Genomic DNA, 17,990 nt, shown 5'->3' on the forward strand with positions numbered 1-17,990 from the left:
CTCATCAAGCCAGACTGCATCCACGGTGATTCAATCCTGTCTAACAGCTGTGCCTCACTATCCTCTGTTTCATCAATTCATCTAGTTACGGTGCTAGCCAAAAGAGGACCACGTGCCACCTTTTGAACTACAGCGTCTCCTAAAAGTTCACAACAAACGTCCTCAGCAGCAGGCAAGACCAACTCGTCCCCAACAGTAAACGGAACCTTCGGTTTAGCAGTGCAGTTAGCCAGGAGGAATGACACTCTCGGTGCAGACGCAGTTGATCAAGTGGTGGCCCTTCAGTACTTGCTCTGTTCTTCACGTGCATGTTTTTTCCTTTTGAAAAACTGCACTGGCTTGTCTTTTAACGCAGGGTGCTTGGTCTCCACGTGGTGAAGCAGTTTTGATGGTTTCCTGGCTTCACTGGATAGCTGGTTGCCACATACTTTACAAAGCAGGCTTGGAGAATGTGAATCACCTGTTGCTGTGAACTCATAATTTAAGTAGGACTCGGTGTGTTCTTTTCAATGCACACTTCTTTTTGTCGGCAGTGTTAGAGTCTTCTGCTCTCTCACCATGGCGTCTCCCCCATTTTCACAGCAGCTCAGTGACATTTGGCTTTGTGATCATTTTGGCTAGGGTAAGCTTATGGGCTTACCAAAACTGGGCACAATAAGAAAGAGGCACGGACAGAAGTGGTAAATAAAACAATGAGCAGGCCACGCATGGACTAAAATACGTGTGGGATTTTGACTTAAAGCCTGCTACCAGATGCAGCTTAACTGTCACTTGCCACTCACTTGATAGGGTTTTGATATGGGGCTGCAAGCAGTTGCTCACTTCGGCCCTTGTGCAGTCAAACCCCTCACCTATTGACGCTCTGTATTTGCAGCTGTCCCCCAGCGTTAGCATCACTGCCTCAGCTCCAGCTCATCGGGCGTTAAGAGTCTCATGAGGGGTGAGCAATCTGGAGCCCTCGCAGGCACAGTTCACCATAGGGCTCACACTCCGAAGAGTCTAGTGCCACTGATGAGCAGCAGGAGTGGGCGCCCAGGCGGTACTGCCAGCGATGGGGAGCATCTGTGAACGCCCGCTGTGCAGCCTGGCTCCTTACACGCCACAGACAGGCCACCCTGGCCTGGGGACCCTGCTTTAGAGGCACATAAGCATGACAGTTTGTTTATAAGCTTAGGATCCTGTTTGTCAGTAACAAGCATCTAAGTCTTAAATGCTCCTTTTTTAATGATATAATTGATCACTTCAGGTTCTGAATAAGTATCGGCTACATAGTCTCCTCGATAAATTATTTTAAACTATTCTCAATGAAGCTTGTATCCTGAAATTCAACTCGATGATGTTTCTAGTAGGATCTTAGAGCAGGAGCAGTGAACAAATCCTTAGGGCCTCACCACCATCTAGCTGTAAAACACGGTGATCAACAGGCCCATCCAGGTGTGCCACCCCCATCTCATTAAAACACAGACGCTTAAGGTAAAGAAAACTGGAGAAAGGGTGTCACCAATAATAATTCCTTTGTATTAGATCCTACTCAGACTCCACAGTGAACTACAAAGAATACACAGGAAGTTGCTCCAAAAAATTACTTATGATTCTCCAAAATAATTAGTTGGTGTATCAGAACTAAAGGAATAAATGAAAAATAAAAGACTGCCAAGGTAACAGCTCGTGGAAGCAGCGCCTCTACCTTGCCACCCCGCCCGCTCTAAGCACTGCCCGCCCGGGCCCCACCCTCAGCAGGTGCCGGACTCACGCTCGCATTCTCCTTCCCTGGCTCCTCCGCGTCCTCCCTGCAGGCGCTCAGGGCCCTCCGGATGCAGGCGTTCAGGCAATGGCGGATCACGTGGATCAGCTTTGCTAAAGCGTGTAAGACAATCAAACGTGTTTCTTTAACAAAATTTTCTAACAGTGAAATTATAACCCCAAATAATTAAAGCGTTATGTTAAGGGACCTCATTAAAACTGCACTGGTGTGTGTACACTGCCTGTAGTCGTGTCCCAGCTGTGCTGTGCACAAGGCGAACACGGGGCTGGCGGGGAGCGGGACGAGGCGCTGGGGTGAAGGGCCGGGCCTGGGGGTGTGGGAGCACGGGGCTGTGGGGTGCGGGGGCCTGGGGGCATAGGGGCAGGGGGTGCAGGGTGTGGGGGCGCAGCGCGGGGCGGGCCCAGGGCCGCGCGTACCTATGTTGGTGCACGCCGTGTGCTCGTGCGCGTGCTGGTAGAACCTGCGCGCGGCCGCGTGGTTCATCTGCAGCAGCGCCACGCAGCGCTCGCACCACACGGCCTCCGGCTGGTTCACCGGCAGGAAGGAGTTGAAGATGAGCCCCACCAGGCGCCGGCACACCGGCCGCGAGTCTGACTCCAGACGGGCCAGAATGTGCTCCATGGGGCATATTTTCCAAAACTGTGAACGTGGCACATGTGCAAAAGAAAACCATGAGAACATTTTAAGCAAAATTTCAAGATCACAATCAAAAAGGAGCTAATTTTTATATTCAAGAAAACTCATTTCAAATGACTCCACCAGGACGTGGGACTCTTCTGCAGAGAAATCAAGCCCATATTTGAAGGAGACTGACATGCATGGCAGCTAAGCAGGAGGCTGCCGGTGTTAATTACAATCCATCAGGGCAGCAAGTGGACTCCCAAATGAGTTATGATTATCAGCCTAATAATTTTAAAGTTTCCTGAAACAACACAACTTTTGGGCCATTAACGTGAAAAGTGGATTTAAACATGTGCAACAGGTTTGGCACAGAAAGCTAAAGCGAGCACCTGGTCTCCCGCCTCAGACACAGGCCTCCCTGGTGGGCACCCCTCCTGCCATCTCCCGAGTGCTGACTGGGTGGCCACGTGCCTCCTCTGCCACCCACAGCTGCCACCCACATGTGCACACAGAACTGCCTGCTGCCCTCAGCTCAAAAACGTCCAAGTTGTCCACCAACCACCCATAGAAAGGGGCCAAACTCCTCGACAAGCAGTTTAAAACAACGGGAACCACCACAGAATAACAGACATTAAGACAGACTTCGATGGGAAGTGGTCATGGGGGGTCAGAGCCTGTCATCTGTGTAGCGGGAGCAGCACAGCGACACGGACGTTTCTCAAGGACCTGACTCCCACAACAGTCCCCTTTCCAGGACTTTCGGTGGATCCTTCTCATCAGCATGTATCTTCAGGTTGTTTCCAAGCCATAAACACAAAGGCCCCTCCCGGGGACCAGCTTCCGTGAGCTGCCTGCCCAGTGCCTTCCACACTCCCACAACACCTCAGTGCGCCCTGCAGGTCCGAGGACCCTGCACTTTCAGACGCACACAATCCCCTGGCGGGAACGTCTGAGCATCAGCCCTACCACCACTGCCCACACGCCCCTGGGACACTTCCATAGACACGCCTGGTATTTCTGAAAGTTACTGCAGGAAAGACAGGACCCGCCTGACAGCCATACCATCAGCAGACTGTCAACCCAGAGCAGCTGGCACAGCACCAGATGTAAAGAGGGAAGCCAGGTGCTCGGGAGAGCAGGGCCCTTCAGCCTCAAGACCCCAGAGTTCATCCAAAGTTGCTGAAACCAACCAAGATACCCAGGAAACCCTGACCAAGGGACAGCACCAAAAAGAGAGGGTCTTCACACTGAAAGGGTTGGTTCCTGAGCATTCATGGAGACCAGACCACCTTGAATGGAAAGAAGTGATTGGCATTAACACCGAATGCCAAGGCTCCAGAGGTGGGCGATGCAGTGAACATTTCCTGCAAGTCTGCCTTTCCAGAAAAGCCCCACATTAACCTATTTTTCTTTTATTTACTTTTCCTGAAATAAAACAGAACAATTTGGATTAATTCAGGGTTCTTCACTTACCTGAGGTTTTATTTTTATCCAAACATATTACCCACAGGTGACATTAACAGCAGACAAGACCATAAACAAAACTGCTAACCGGTGTTTCATTTCTAAAGTTAAAAATAATTGCATATTAAGAAATCCCAAATTGGTTTTTTAATAAAGATATCTCAATATTAGTATACTGTTAAAAAAAAAATATTAGTATACTGTTGATTTGGCCTAAATCTCAGCTATACGATATAAAAACTACAGAATTTCAAAACAAACAGTAAACAACTTGCAATCACCAGCACTGAGGATGGAAAGCATAAACAGAAGCTTAATTAACCAAGCGCTGACGGCCCCGGGCCTCAGGACCTGACTGTATAATCAGCGCGGATTATCCACCACCTTTCAGTGTCTGTGCCCAGAGCCTCTGCCTGGCCCTCCGGGGCAGCCCCTCCAGAGCTCACCGGGACTTGAGGGCAGGACACCCCCCACTGTGCACAGAGGCCAGGACGGCACGCTGACAGCAGGGCCCTGCCCGTGCCACCCATGCGCGCGCGCTCCAACCTAGGGGCGAGCGACATCCACCCGCTCCTCCTAGCTGCCTCTCCACCGGCCTGTCCATCTGTGATCTTGATTTTCAGAGAACTGGCTTGTGTGCCCGTAACAAAACCTTCCGAGATCATATAGCTAAATCACTCTCCGCCTTGCTTGGGCAAGCTAAGCATTAAGATAGAAGAAGCATCTCACTAAACGTTTCACTTCCTCCTCTGCTCCTCCTCCTCCTCCTCCTCCAGATCCCAGACTCTCTGGTCACAGACATTGTCCAGGTCTTATCTGGCCCCTCCCCTGCTCTCCTGGGGAGACCCACAGGTCTCAGGACATCTGGTCTCTCTGCCGTCTCACCAGCCGTCCCCAGTGGTCCTTTGCACACGGATGTGCACTTCAAACAAAACTACACAACTCCCGCTTCAGACTCATAACCACACTTTCAACAGGCCGTTACAACAATCCAGTCAACGCTGCAGCCAGTCTTTCTGTTGAACTGACAAGCTGATCCTAGACTCCATACAGAAATACAAAGGCCCAGACCACCAGGAACTCTGAAGGAAGAGCCGGAGGGCACACACACCAGGGCGTCCGCAGAGCTGCAGGGAGCTCGGGCTGCGGCCTGGCCAAGGATGGACAGGCACAGTCCGGAAGCAGACCACACACCAAGGCAGTGAGACCACGGAAGCCACGTAAAATATCCCTTTCTCATTAAAAAAATCCAGTTCAAAATTTGAAAAGCATAAACCAATGTGCATGCTCAGGAGGGGCAAGTCTTCCCCGCGGCCCGTCTCCAGACCTCTAGTACCCGCCCCGGCCACAGAAACTGCTGTCTACTTTCTGTTTGCCTCCAGGGATGTGCGAGGCAGCTCTGAGCGAACACACAGCTGTGTCCCCGTTCTCAGAGCTGGCGGCGCCCCACAGCCCACCTGCACTCCCTCTGTCTAACTTAGTGGTCTTTCCACGCAAGTGCGCCCCTCCCCATGGCCACGCGGCAGCATTTCACGGCATGAACACACGCCAGGGCTGGGCACTGATTCCACACGGACAACAGTGTCAGCTTGTTCCCAAACCCTGAGCCTCGACAGAAGACCACTCTAAAGTAAACTTCAGAGGACTCTTGTGTAGGGAAACAAAACCCTGTTACCAATAATAATGCAGTTAGCAACCTCGTAAGTGACATTGGTAGCCAAAAGCTGAACAGAATTAGACTTAACACTCTCATGTCAGTGGTTTACACCAAAATGCACACAAATCAACAAACACCTCCTTGCTTCCTTCTGTAAGATGTTGGAGGATGAGGATCTTATATTCCATATGTTCAAGTAATATTTTAAGTGCTTACTGTGTGCCAAGCATTTAAATATTGCAACAACAACTTTCAGGTATATGGTAAAACTATAATTTAGGGTGGGACTGCTTACATTAGTGTCTTTAAACAGAAAGCACACGCTGACGAAACAATTACACTTTATGACACAACCGGTGAGGACGCAGGCCTCAGGCAGTTCACAGTGTGGTCACAGAAGCTCGTGGGGCTAGAACTGCTTTGTCCTTTTGTTGATGAAAATAAATAAACTTATTTATTTCACGTACTAAATAAGAAACCTCTAGTCACCTTACCTTAGCAGCCCTCACAGCCTTAACTTTCAGCAGCATATCAACAAAAGCCACCCTCACTTTCTCCGAATTGTCATGGAGACAGTATTTTAATGCTGGCAAAAGCTGTTCTAATAACGGGTGGCTTAATTTATTATCCAAAATTATCGGCAGACACTACGAGAAACAAGAAAGACAAACAGTTCAAAATTGGAACATAAACAAGGAAAAGTTCAGGTAAGAAAAATTCAGTTCTATCTTTACTAAAATCATCAGTAAAATAAATATACCCACAGAAAATAATACTTTTGCCAACACAATTTCATAGAAAAGCAGTCACTGAATGCATTAATCTGGTTTCAGTGCTTGATAGTCAATGCATCCATTGCTTCATTCAACCAAGACTGAAGCAGTTATGAAATAATCTTCAGAGCTTTCCGAGCTAAATGTTAAAGGGTTTTACTGGAATTGAAAGAAACAGGAGGCTCTGGTGGGGAGGTCCCAAAGCCAGAGTCCGAGTCCTTCCAGTCCTCCTCACAGCCTACTGCGCCCCTGTATGTCCTGACTCGATCCTGCACGGAAACAGGGACACAGCACCCCCCACGTCTCAGACCCGTGTGCCCCCACGGCCGTCCCCGAACCTAGGTGGGCATCGGACAGAGCGGCCTGGGCTCAGACCAGACACGCAAGTCTGGAGAGCTGACGCAGTGCACCACGCTCTCTTTCCAGTTATTAGGAAAAAGATACGTATTTTTAAGAGACCTTATTTTTTATTTATTTTTTTGGCTGTTCGCACAGCGTGTGGGATCTTACTTCCCGGACCCGGGATGAAACCCGCACCCCCTGCAGTGAAAGCACCAAGTCTTAAGCACAGGACCTACCAAAGTGAAAGTGAAGTCACTCAGTCGTGTCCAACTCTGTGCGACCCCATGGACTGTAGCCTGCCAGGCTCCTCTGTCCATGGGATTTTCCAGGCAAGAGTACTGGAGTGGGTTGCTATTTCCTTCTCCAGGAGAACCTACCAAGGACATTGCTAAAAGACTATGTATTTTAAACATCACACTGAAATGATTACAGATGAGCTGATAAATGTCCTGGATTTGCTTCAAAGTAACTGTGTGTGAGAGATGAGAGAAGTAGCTATAACGCAACAAGTGTGGATGTGTCCTGGGAACTGCTGAAATGGGTGATGGACAAGGGATGTTCCTGTTGGTTCTTGTGCAAAGTACATACAGTACACAAAAAAGTTCATTCTGATACATAATAACAGTAAAAAATTTTAAATACATGCAGGTCCTGTTCTAAAACACTATGCCCCCTCCACTAACATACATGACAAACTAGTATTTCAAGTAGACTTTTTCTATTTTGGGTAACACTTTTATTCTGTTTTCTTCACAAGTGACTTTGGATATTCAACAAAAATGTGAATAATGCTATACTTATGGAGTAGGGCTGGGGTGATTTTTAAATTTTTCTTTCTCTATGCTGCTGCTGCTAAGCCGCTTCAGTCGTGTTCGACTCTGTGCGACCCCATAGACGGCAGCCCACTAGGCTCCTCTGTTCCTGGGATTCTCCAGGCAAGAACACTGGAGTGGGTGGCCATTTCCTTCTCCGATGCATGCAACTGAAAAGTGAAAATGAAGTCGCTCAGTCGTGCCCGACTCTTAGCGACCCCATGGACTGCAGCCTAAGAGGCTCCTCCGCCCATGGGATTTTCCAGGCAAGCGTACTGGAGTGGGGTACCATTGCCTTCTCCTTCTTTCTCTATAATTTAGAACTATTCTACAATAAACAGGTATTCCTTATATAATTTAAAAGCTTACCTTAAAGACCGAACAGCGCACATCAGCGGAGCTCAAATCAAATGCTAGCTCCTCAGTTACCTTCTTGAGGAGGTCAATAAGAATGGTCGGAGGCATCATCTCCCAGTACTTGGAGGTTATTTTACAAACACCGAGGATCCCTGCAGAACGGACCATCGGGTAAGGATCTTCTAAAAGGCTCTATAAGTACAAAAGAGAACAAGGCTGAATTATCTTAAATTAGTTCACTTTTTTCCACATTGGCTTTACTCGTGGGCACAACGGCAGTCACAACCCAATAGCCATTTCAAGTCCACAAATAAGCAAACCCGGGGACCTAGAGTCACACGTCATTCCTGCACAGTCAAACACGCAGACCCAGGGACCTCCAGTCACGTGTTGTTCCCGCACAGTCACAGTCACACACACAGACCCAGGGACCTCCAGTCAAATGTTGTTCCTGCACAGTCACAGTCACACACATAGACCCGGGGACCTCCAGTCACGTGTCATTTCCGCACAATCACACATGCATACCTGGGGACCTCCAGTCACGTGTCATTCCCGCACAGTCACAGTCACACACACAGACCCGGGGACCTCCAGTCACGTGTCGTTCCCGCACAGTCACACGTGCAGACCTGGTGACCTCGTCACGTGTCGTTCCCCACAGTCACACATGCAGACCCAGTGACCTCCAGTCACATGTCGTTCCCACACAGTCAGACACACAGACTCGGGGACCTCCAGTCAAATGTCGTTCCCACACAGTCACACACACACACCTGGGGACCTCCAGTCACATGAGCTTCCTGTAGTCGAGTGTTTACAGGAAACCATCTAGACAGGAGTACATCAAGGCTATATATTGTCACCCTGCTTATTTAACTTATATGCAGAGTACATCATGAGAAACGCTGGGCTGGATGAAGCACAAGCTGGAATCAGGATTGGCAGGAGAAATATCAATAAACTCAGATATACAAATGACACAACCATTATGGCCGAAAGTGAAAAGGAACAAAAGAGCCTCTTGATGAAGGTGAAAGTGAAAGAGGAGAGTGAAAAAGCTGGCTCAAAACTCAACATCCAAAAACTAAGATCATGGTATCTGGTCCCATCACTTCACAGCGAATAGATGGGGAAACAATGGAAACAGTGACAGACTTTATTTTCTTGGGCTCCAAAATCATGGCAGATGGTGACTGTAGCCATGAAATTAAAAGATGCTTGCTCCTTGGAAGAAAAGCTATGACAAACCTAGACAGCATATTGAAAAGCAGAGACATTACTTTACCAACAAGGTTCCATCTAGTCAAAGCTATAGTTTTTCAAGTAGTCATGTATGGATGTGAGAGTTGGACCATAAAAAAAGCTGAGCGCCAAAGAATTGATGCTTTTGAACTGTGGTGTCGGAGGAGACTCTTGAGAGTCCCTTGGACTGCAAGGAGATCCAACCAGTCCATCCTAAAGGAAATCAGTCCTGAATATTCATTGGAAGGACTGATGCTGAAGCTGAAGCTCCAATACTGTGGCCACCTGATGCAAAGAACTGATTCACTGGAAAAGACCCTGATGCTGGGAAAGATTGAAGGCAGGAGGAGAAGGGGACAACAGAGGATGAGGTGGTTGGACAGCATCACCAACTTGATGGACGTGACTTTGAGCAAGGGCCAGGATTTGGTGATGGACTGGGAAGCCTGGCGTGCTGCAGTCCATGGGGTGGCAGACAGTCGGACACAACCGAGTGACTGAACTGAACTGATCTAGACACTCATGGTTCCTTGCCTGCCGACCCTGCCTGTGACTGCTGACTGCAGGGTCTCCAACACCACCCTGCCACACAGAGGGAGACACAGGGACTTTGGTTATTCCTTGAAACGGAGTGTTAGCCACACTCATGAACTTCCAAAACGCCATAACACACTAAGCCCAGGATACAGCGAGCCCGCTGTGATCAACTGTCCGAGCAGTGGGCCAAGGGGCGGCCGACAACACAGGTGGGGACAGGAGGTTACACACCCCTGATCCACATACATGGATCCCCCTGAGCACCTAACAGAGGAGACGTGACCCTAACCTACTGCATGTTTAACCAACTTACAGGAAATTTAAAGGGCAGAGGAACATACGAATGACAAGTAGGACAGGTTCTATGGGAAACGAGAAAATCGCTGTGCTTCCTCAACAACAGAAGCCAGCATAAAAGAAGAAAAACAAAGAGAGAGGGAGACGGTGTGCCTGCTGGAGCAGGAGCTGGTTGCCCAAGAGATGAACACACAATGTAGGTCTCGCCCGGACACAGATTCAAACAAAACTGGAAAAAAAGAATCACTGAAACGTCACTGAAGAACAATGACTGAATATTTGATCAAATCAAAGAATCACGATTCATCTTACTTGAGTTGTGCGAATGGTAGGATTATGTTTAAAAAAGAGGGACCCTGTCTTTTAAGGACACCTACTGAAGTAAAGGGGCTTCCCAAGTAGCTCAGATGGTAAAGAATGTGCCTGCAGTGTAGGAGGCCTGGGTTCAATCCCTGAGTTAGGAAGATCCCCTGGAGAAGGGAATAGCTACCCACTCCAGTATTCTTGCCTGGAGAGTCCCATGGACAGAGGAGACTAGTGGGCTACAGTCCATGGGGTCGAGAGAGCTAATCTTAGGTAGGCTGATAAGGAATCCGGGGCCCTCAAGGAGGAAGGGGTCCAGGGCCCTCCAGGAGGAGAAAGGGGTCTGGGGCTCTCAAGGAGGAGAAAAGGACAAACTTTTGTCTTTGTGCTTTGTCTCTGTCACGTAAGACTGCTGCTGCTAAGTCGCTTCAGTCGTGTCCGACTCTGTGAGACGCCATAGATGGCAGCCCACCAGACTCCCCCATCCCTGGGATTTTCCAGGCAAGAACACTGGAGTGGGTTGCCATTTCCTTCTCCAATGCATGAAAGTGAAAAGTGAAAGTGAAGTTGCTCAGTCAAGTCCGACTTAGCGACCCCATGGACTGCAGCCTACCAGGCTCCTCTGTCCATGGGATTTGCCAAGCAAGAGTACTGGAGTGGGTTGCCATCACCTTCTCCTAAGAGAAGACTAAAACTAACATCTCACTTTCTTTAGGACCAGAGCTAATGATCACACAATAAAACAATTCATCTTAAGCTCTGTACTAAGGATTCAGTCAGTTCAGTCGTTCAGTTGTGTCTGACTCTTTGTGATCCCATGGACTGCAGCATACCAGGCTTCCCTGTCCTTCACTGTCTCCCAGAGCTTGCTCAAATTCATGTCCATTGAGTCGGTGATGCCACCCAACCATCTCATCCTCTGTCGTCCCCTTCTCCTTCTGCCTTCAGTCTTTCCCAGCATCAGGGTCTTTTCCAGTCAGTCAGTTCTTCACATCAGGTGGCCAAAGTATTGGAGTTTCAGCTTCAGCATCATTCCTTCCAGTGAATATTCAGGACTGATCTCCTTTAGGATGGACTGCTTGGATCTCCTTGCAGTTCAAGGGACTCTCAAGAGTCTTCTCCAACACCACACTTCAAAAGCATCAATTCTTCGGCACTCAGCTTTCTTACAGTCCAACTCTCACATCCATACACGACCACTGGAAAAACCATAGTTCTGACTAGACAGACTTTTGTTGGCAAAGTAATGTCTCTGCATACGCTGTCTAGGTTGGTCATAGCTTTTCTTCCAAGGAGCAAGTGTCTTTTACTTTCATATCTGCAGTGATTTTGGAGCCCAAGAAAATAAAGTCTGCCACTGTTTCCATTGTTTCCCCATCTATTTGCCATCAAGTGATGGGACCTTATACACTAAGGATTATATAACAACAATGTATCTTGCTTGAGGACATGCTTCTCCTTTTTAACAAAAACCTTCTGAATCTTGTTATCTTAAGACTTGTGGGAGTGGATCTGGTAAGAGCTTTCTATTGTCAATTCTAATCTTGTTCATTTAAGATGTAGTTATGGGAGTGGGTCTGGTTAGAGTATACGCGGCCTCTCTTAGACCAGCACAGGGTCGGGGGCACTTTGTCCCCTTCTGAGGTTTGTGTCAGAAGCGTTCTCTGCCCTTTTTCACTCTCAATTCTGCTATACAAACACTCTCGAGTGATCAAGTCTGCTCCCTGTTCACAAAGTTAAATTTTTGGAGATCACGAATCGACATCATTCACCAGAAGCTATTACAGTCGCAAACAGTTGGACATTACTGAGCAACAAACACATTCACTGAAGTAATTAAGAGTTGGAATACTTTGTGGCTCACATCTGCTTAAAAACAGGGAGGAGGAGCCAAGTGGGCCGGGTCAGCACTGCCAGGACTGTCTGAGGGCGCAGGGATCCCCCACACAAGGCCCTCTACTGCTATGTGCAGAACTTTCCAATCCAGAGTTTAAAAGCAAAAATAGTCCTCAGTCCATAATTAGACCAGAAGAAGGCTGAACTCACATGAGTAAGCACTTCCTTCCTGCTCTCCTCCCGGGTGACGAGAGCAGGCAGTGCTGCAAACACCGGGGGGCTCCACTCCCCCAGAGGGGGGAGTGGGCAGCACTGTGCCCACAGAGCTCAGACCAGCCGAGCCGGGGCCAGGCCTTGGCAGACACTGTCGGGGAGGGCTGGGGCGGGGACTGGCAGCGTGGGAGTGCACAAGCCACTGGGAAGAGCTGAGACAGATGCTGAGGGGCCAGGCACACCCGAGAGCAGGCAGAAGCCCTGCAAGCTGCACAGGCAGAGAGAGCGGAGCACACGCGCAGGACACCTCCGTGCCTAACCCAGGGGCCGGCCCGCCTGCTGCCCACGCCCAGGCCGCAGGGAGTATGCCGGTGCCCAGCCCACCCACTGACACAAAGCCATGACCAGCGCAGCAGGCAGGGAAGACGCCCACGGAGGACAGCGCCACACCGCCAGCGAAACCCCGAGCCGGCCCCCGCCTCCAGCCAACACTCTCTGCACAACAGGGATGGAAAGTGAAGACGACAGGTCACTTGAGAAAAACAAAAAGCAAGGAAGAGAGACAAAATAAAAAACAGAAAGGAACAGAAGGAACTCACAAGTTTTATAGCTTTTGTTTTGTATGGATTACTTACAACATTATTCTTCAACGTTAATTCCAGATGATCACCTTATGGCACACAGCCCACATCAGGGACTCGCCAACCACCAGGACAAGGCACTTCACGCGGTTTCCACACAGAGACCCGCTGCCCTTCAGGGACCACAGGCACGCACGGGGCCTCCTCTGTCATCTTCATCAAGCCCTCCCTCACCTCCTGGATCCCCCAAACCCCCTACTCAGGCCCTGACCCAGAGGGTCATGAGCTCGCCACCAACCCACAGGCCAGAGAGGCCCATGCCTGTGTCTGTGTGGCCTACAGGACATGAGAATGGTTTTTTGCTTCCAAGTAGTTGGAAAAAATGAATAATATTCTGAAACATGTAAATATCACATGGAATTCACAGATCCATATCTGTAGGTCAGTTTCACTGGAATAAACCACTGGGCTGCCTTCCTGCCAAGCAGCGGGGGAGTGGCTGGACCACGTGGCCACAGCCTAAAACCACTATTGTCTCGCCCTCCACAGAAACAACTCCTGCTCTTAACCAGCTCTGTTACTAACTTAACCATGACACTGCACTGCTCCCTAAAAGGAGTTAGGAACAAATGGACATTGGAAAGAAGAAAAGAAAAAGATTATTAAGAAAATTTCCTTTGTCTAGTATGCAACCAACACACTGAATTTCATGTTATAGCGGAAGAAAAAAAAATCAAAAGATAAAGAAAATCATCCTTAAAATTTCAGAAGCACCTCAATGCTAGAAAACATACAAAATATTTTGGCAGTCCTGGAATAAAATGATTTTGAAGACAAAATTTCTACCTGGCTGAACTATAAACTGTCACAGAAAAATAAAGGACATTTTAGGCTTCAGTCAGAGGCACCTGCCTCCCCAAGGACATCCACAGCAAAGCAAGGCCCATGGCAACTCAGCTCTCACAGCTGCTGTACACAACCACCTCCCCAGATGCGCTCACTACACTCCCAAAAGGGATCTGAGGCCGTCACAGCATGCTCTGCTCACACAAAAGCCCCTCCCTATCCATTTTCATCCCAAACAAGATTCCGTTATTGGCAGTTTTAATTTTCAAAGGTCTTTAAAATATCTGTTTTGACAGTGACATCTCATTTCTATAAGACTGTTGACCAAATTTTGCTACTTGAAAAACATAAACCTGTCTCCACTAAGAAAAAACCGCAGGACTTCCCTGGTAGCTCAGCTGGTAAAGAATCTGCCTGCAATGCAGGAGACCCCAATTTGGTTCCTGGGCCAGGAAGATGCCCTGGAGGAGGGGCACGCTGCCCACTTCAGCATTTGTGGGCGTCCGTGAAGCCAGGCCTCCTTTGAGTGTTGCGTGTTTCTTGCAGAGGCACGAGTCTGCAGTGGGCTGCTGAGGAGTCAGTGTCTCTGGACGGCGCAGCGTGTGGCACAAATCCACATGCAGGAGGTCGCCACTAGCCCCACCAGAGCCAGGGGGCGGGCGACCCACAGACTGGAGAACAATGGCATCAAAGAAGTCCTTGCACTGCTACAAAAGTCCCAGGGCTGCAACAGACTCCCCACCCTGGGGATCAGGCAAAGGGACGGACAACCCCCAGGGAATCTGACTTTGAGAGCCAGTGGGATATGATTACAGAACTTCCGCAGGACTGGGGAACAGACTCTTGGAGGGCACAAACAAAACCCTGTGCACACAAGGACCCAGAGAAAGGAGTGGTGACCCCACAAGAGACGGAGCCACACTTGGCTGTGAGTGTCCAGGAGTCTCCACCGGAGGCGTGGGTCAACAGTGGCCTGCCATAGGGTCAGTTCAGTTGAGTCACTTAGTCGTGTCTGACTCCTGACTCTTTGCAACCCCATGGACTGCAGCACGCCAGGCTTCCCTGTCCATCACCAACTCCCAGAGCTTGCATTAACTCATGTCCATTGAGCCGGTAATGCCATCCATCTCATCTTCTGTCGTCCCCTTTTCCTCCCGCCTTCGATCTTTCCCAGGATCGGGGTCTTTTCCAATGAGTCAGTTCTGCCCATCACGTGGCCATAGTCTTAGAGCTTCAGCTCCAGCAACAGTCCTTCCAACAAATATTCAGGACTGGTTTTCTTTAGGACTGGCTGGTTTGATCTCCTTGCAGTTCAAGGGACTCTCAAGAGTCTTTTCCAACACCACAGGGGCACTGAACACAACAGTCCTGGAAGCCCCAGGACATGCTGGCGTAAGTCCTCCTGAAGGAGGTCACCATTAAAATGGCTGTCTGGGGAGGCCTTACAAATAGCTGTGAAAAGAAGAGAAGTGAAAAGCAAAGGAGAAAAGGAAAGAGATAAGCATCTGAATGCAGAATTCCAAAGAATAGCAAGAAGAGATAAGAAAGCCTTCCTCAGCAATCAATGCAAAGAAATAGAGGAAAACAACAGAATGGGAAAGACTAGAGATCTTGTCAAGAAAATTAGAGATACCGAGGGAACATTTCATGCAAAGATGGGCTCGATAAAGGACAGATATGGTATGGACCTAACAGAAGCAGAAGATATTAAGAAGAGGTGGCAAGAATACACAGAAGAACTGTACAAAAAAGATCTTCACGACCAAGATAATCATGATGGTGTGATCACTGACCTAGAGCCAGACATCCTGGAATGTGAAGTCAAGTGGGCCTTAGAAAGCATCACTACGAACAAAGCTAGTGGAGGGGATGGAATTCCAGTTGAGCTCTTTCAAATCCTGAAAGATGATGCTGTGAAAGTGCTGCACTCAATATGCCAGCAAATTTGGAAAACTCAGCAGTGGCCACAGGACTGGAAAAGGTCAGTTTTCAATCCAATCCCAAAGAAAGGCAATGCCAAAGAATGCTCAAACTACCACACAATTGTACTCATCTCACACGCTAGTAAAGTAATGCTCAAAATTCTCCAAGCCAGGCTTAAGCAATATGTGAACTGTGAACTTCCAGATGTTCAAGCTGGTTTTAGAAAAGGCAGAGGAACCAGAGATCAAATTGCCAACATCCGTTGGATCATGGGAAAAGCAAGAGAGTTCCAGAAAAACATCTATTTCTGCTTTATTGACTATGCCAAAGCTTTTGACTGTGTGGATCACAATAAACTCTGGAAAATTCTGAAAGAGATGAGAATACCAGACCACCTGATCTGCCTCTTGAGAAATCTATATGCAGGTCAGGAAGCAACGGTTAGAACTGGACATGGAACAACAGACTGGTTCCAAATAGGAAAAGGAGTACGTCAAGGCTGTATGTTGTCACCCTGCTTATTTAACTTATATGCAGAGTACATCATGAGAAACGCTGGGCTGGAAGAAGCACAAGCTGGAATCAAGATTGCCGGGAGAAATATCAGTAACCTCAGATATGCAGATGACTCCAGCTTTGTGGCAGAAAGTGAAGAGGAACTAAAGAGCCTCTTGATGAAAGTGAAAGAGGAGAGTGAAAAAGTTGGCTTAAAGTACAACATTCAGAAAATGAAGATCATGGCATCTGGTCCCATCACTTCATGGCAAATAGATGGGGAAACGGTGAACACAGTGTCAGACTTCATTTCTTGGGCCTCCAAAATCACTGCAGGTGGTGATTGCAGCCATGAAATTAAAAGACGCTTACTCCTTGGAACAAAGTTATGACCAACCTAGATAGCATATTCAAAAGCAGAGACACTACTTTGCCAACAAAGGTCCGTCTAGTCGAGGCTATGGTTTTTCCAGTAGTCATGTATGGATGTGAGAGTTGGACTGTGAAGAAAGCTGAGCGTCAAAGAATTGATGCTTTTGAACTGTGGTGTTGGAGAAGACTCTTGAGCGTCCCTTGGACTGCAAGGAGATCCAACCAGTCCATCCTGAAGGAGATCAGTCCGGGGTGCTCTTTGGAAGGAATGCTGTTAAAGCTGAAACTCCAGTACTTTGGCCACCTCATGCAAAGAGTTGACTCATTGGAAAAGACTCTGATGCTGGGAGGGATTGGGGGCAGGAGGAGAAGGGGACGACAGAGGATGAGATGGCTGGATGGCATCACTGACTCGATGGACATGAGTCTGAGTGAACTCCGAGAGTTGGTGATGGACAGGGAGGCCTGGCGTGCTGCGATTCATGGGGTCACAAAGAGTCGGACACGACTGAGCGACTGAACTGAACTGAACTAACTGAACCATTACCCCTACCATATTTTGGCATCAGGACAAACTACAGGGAGGGAACACAGCCCCACCCATCAACTTACTGAGCATGGCCCTCCCATCAGAGTAAGACCCAATTGCCCACAGCCAGTCCCTCCCATCAGGAAGCTTTCACAGGCCTCTTACTCTTATCCATTAAAGGGCAGACAGAACGAAAAACACAATCACAGAAAACTAACCAAACTGATCACATGGACCACAGCCTTGTCTAACTCAATGAAACTATGAGCCATGCCAGGTAGGGCCACCCAAGATGGACAGCTTATGGTGGAGAGTTCTGACAAAACGTGGTCCACTGGAGAAGAGAATGGCATACCACTTCAGCATTCCTGCGTTGAGAACTCCATGAACAGTATGAAAAGGCAAAAAGAGAGAACACTGAAAGATGAACTCCCCAGGTCGGTAGGTGCCCAATATGCTACTGGAGATCAGTGGAGAAATAACTCCAAAAAGAATGAAGGGATGGAGCCAAAGCAAAACCAACACCCAGTTGTGGATGTGACTGGTGATGGAAATAAAGTTTGATGCTGTAAAGAGCAATATTGCATAGGAACCTGGAATGTCAGGTCCATGAGTCAAGGCAAATTGGAAGTGGTCCAACAAGAGATGGCAAGAGTGAACGTCCACATTCTAGGAATCAGCGAACTGAGATGGACTGGAATGGGTGACTTTAACTCAGATGAGCATTACATCTACTACTGTGGGCAGGAATCCCTTAGAAGAAATGGAGTAGCCATCATGGTCGACAAAAGAGTCCGAAATGCAGTACTTGGATGCAGACTCAAAATCGACAGAACGATCTCTGTTCATTTCCAAGGCAAAACATTCAATATCACAGTAATCCAAGTCCATCCCAACCAGTAACGCTGAAGGAGCTGAAGTTGAAGGTTCTGTGAAGACCTACAAGACCTTTTAGAACCAACACCCAAAAAAGATGTCCTTTTCATCACAGGTGACTGGAATGCAAAAGTAGGAAGTCAAGA

General features: G+C 48.4%; 1 protein-coding gene across 1 annotated transcript in view; it reads right to left on the reverse strand.

Moving 5' to 3' along the window:
* NCAPG2 (non-SMC condensin II complex subunit G2) overlaps positions 1–17,990 on the reverse strand; it is a 72,940-nt gene that overhangs the window by 29,616 nt on the left and 25,334 nt on the right. Inside the window, exons 12-15 of the mRNA XM_070369002.1 lie at positions 7,804–7,983; positions 6,002–6,154; positions 2,182–2,404; positions 1,754–1,857 (exon numbers count right to left, since the gene is read on the reverse strand). Of these exons, the coding sequence (XP_070225103.1) occupies positions 1,754–1,857; positions 2,182–2,404; positions 6,002–6,154; positions 7,804–7,983 (660 nt within the window). The remainder of the gene's footprint in view (positions 1–1,753; positions 1,858–2,181; positions 2,405–6,001; positions 6,155–7,803; positions 7,984–17,990) is intronic.

This window comes from Bos mutus, chromosome 4 (assembly GCF_027580195.1).
Source record: "Bos mutus isolate GX-2022 chromosome 4, NWIPB_WYAK_1.1, whole genome shotgun sequence".
Classification (NCBI taxonomy): Eukaryota; Metazoa; Chordata; class Mammalia; order Artiodactyla; family Bovidae; genus Bos; species Bos mutus.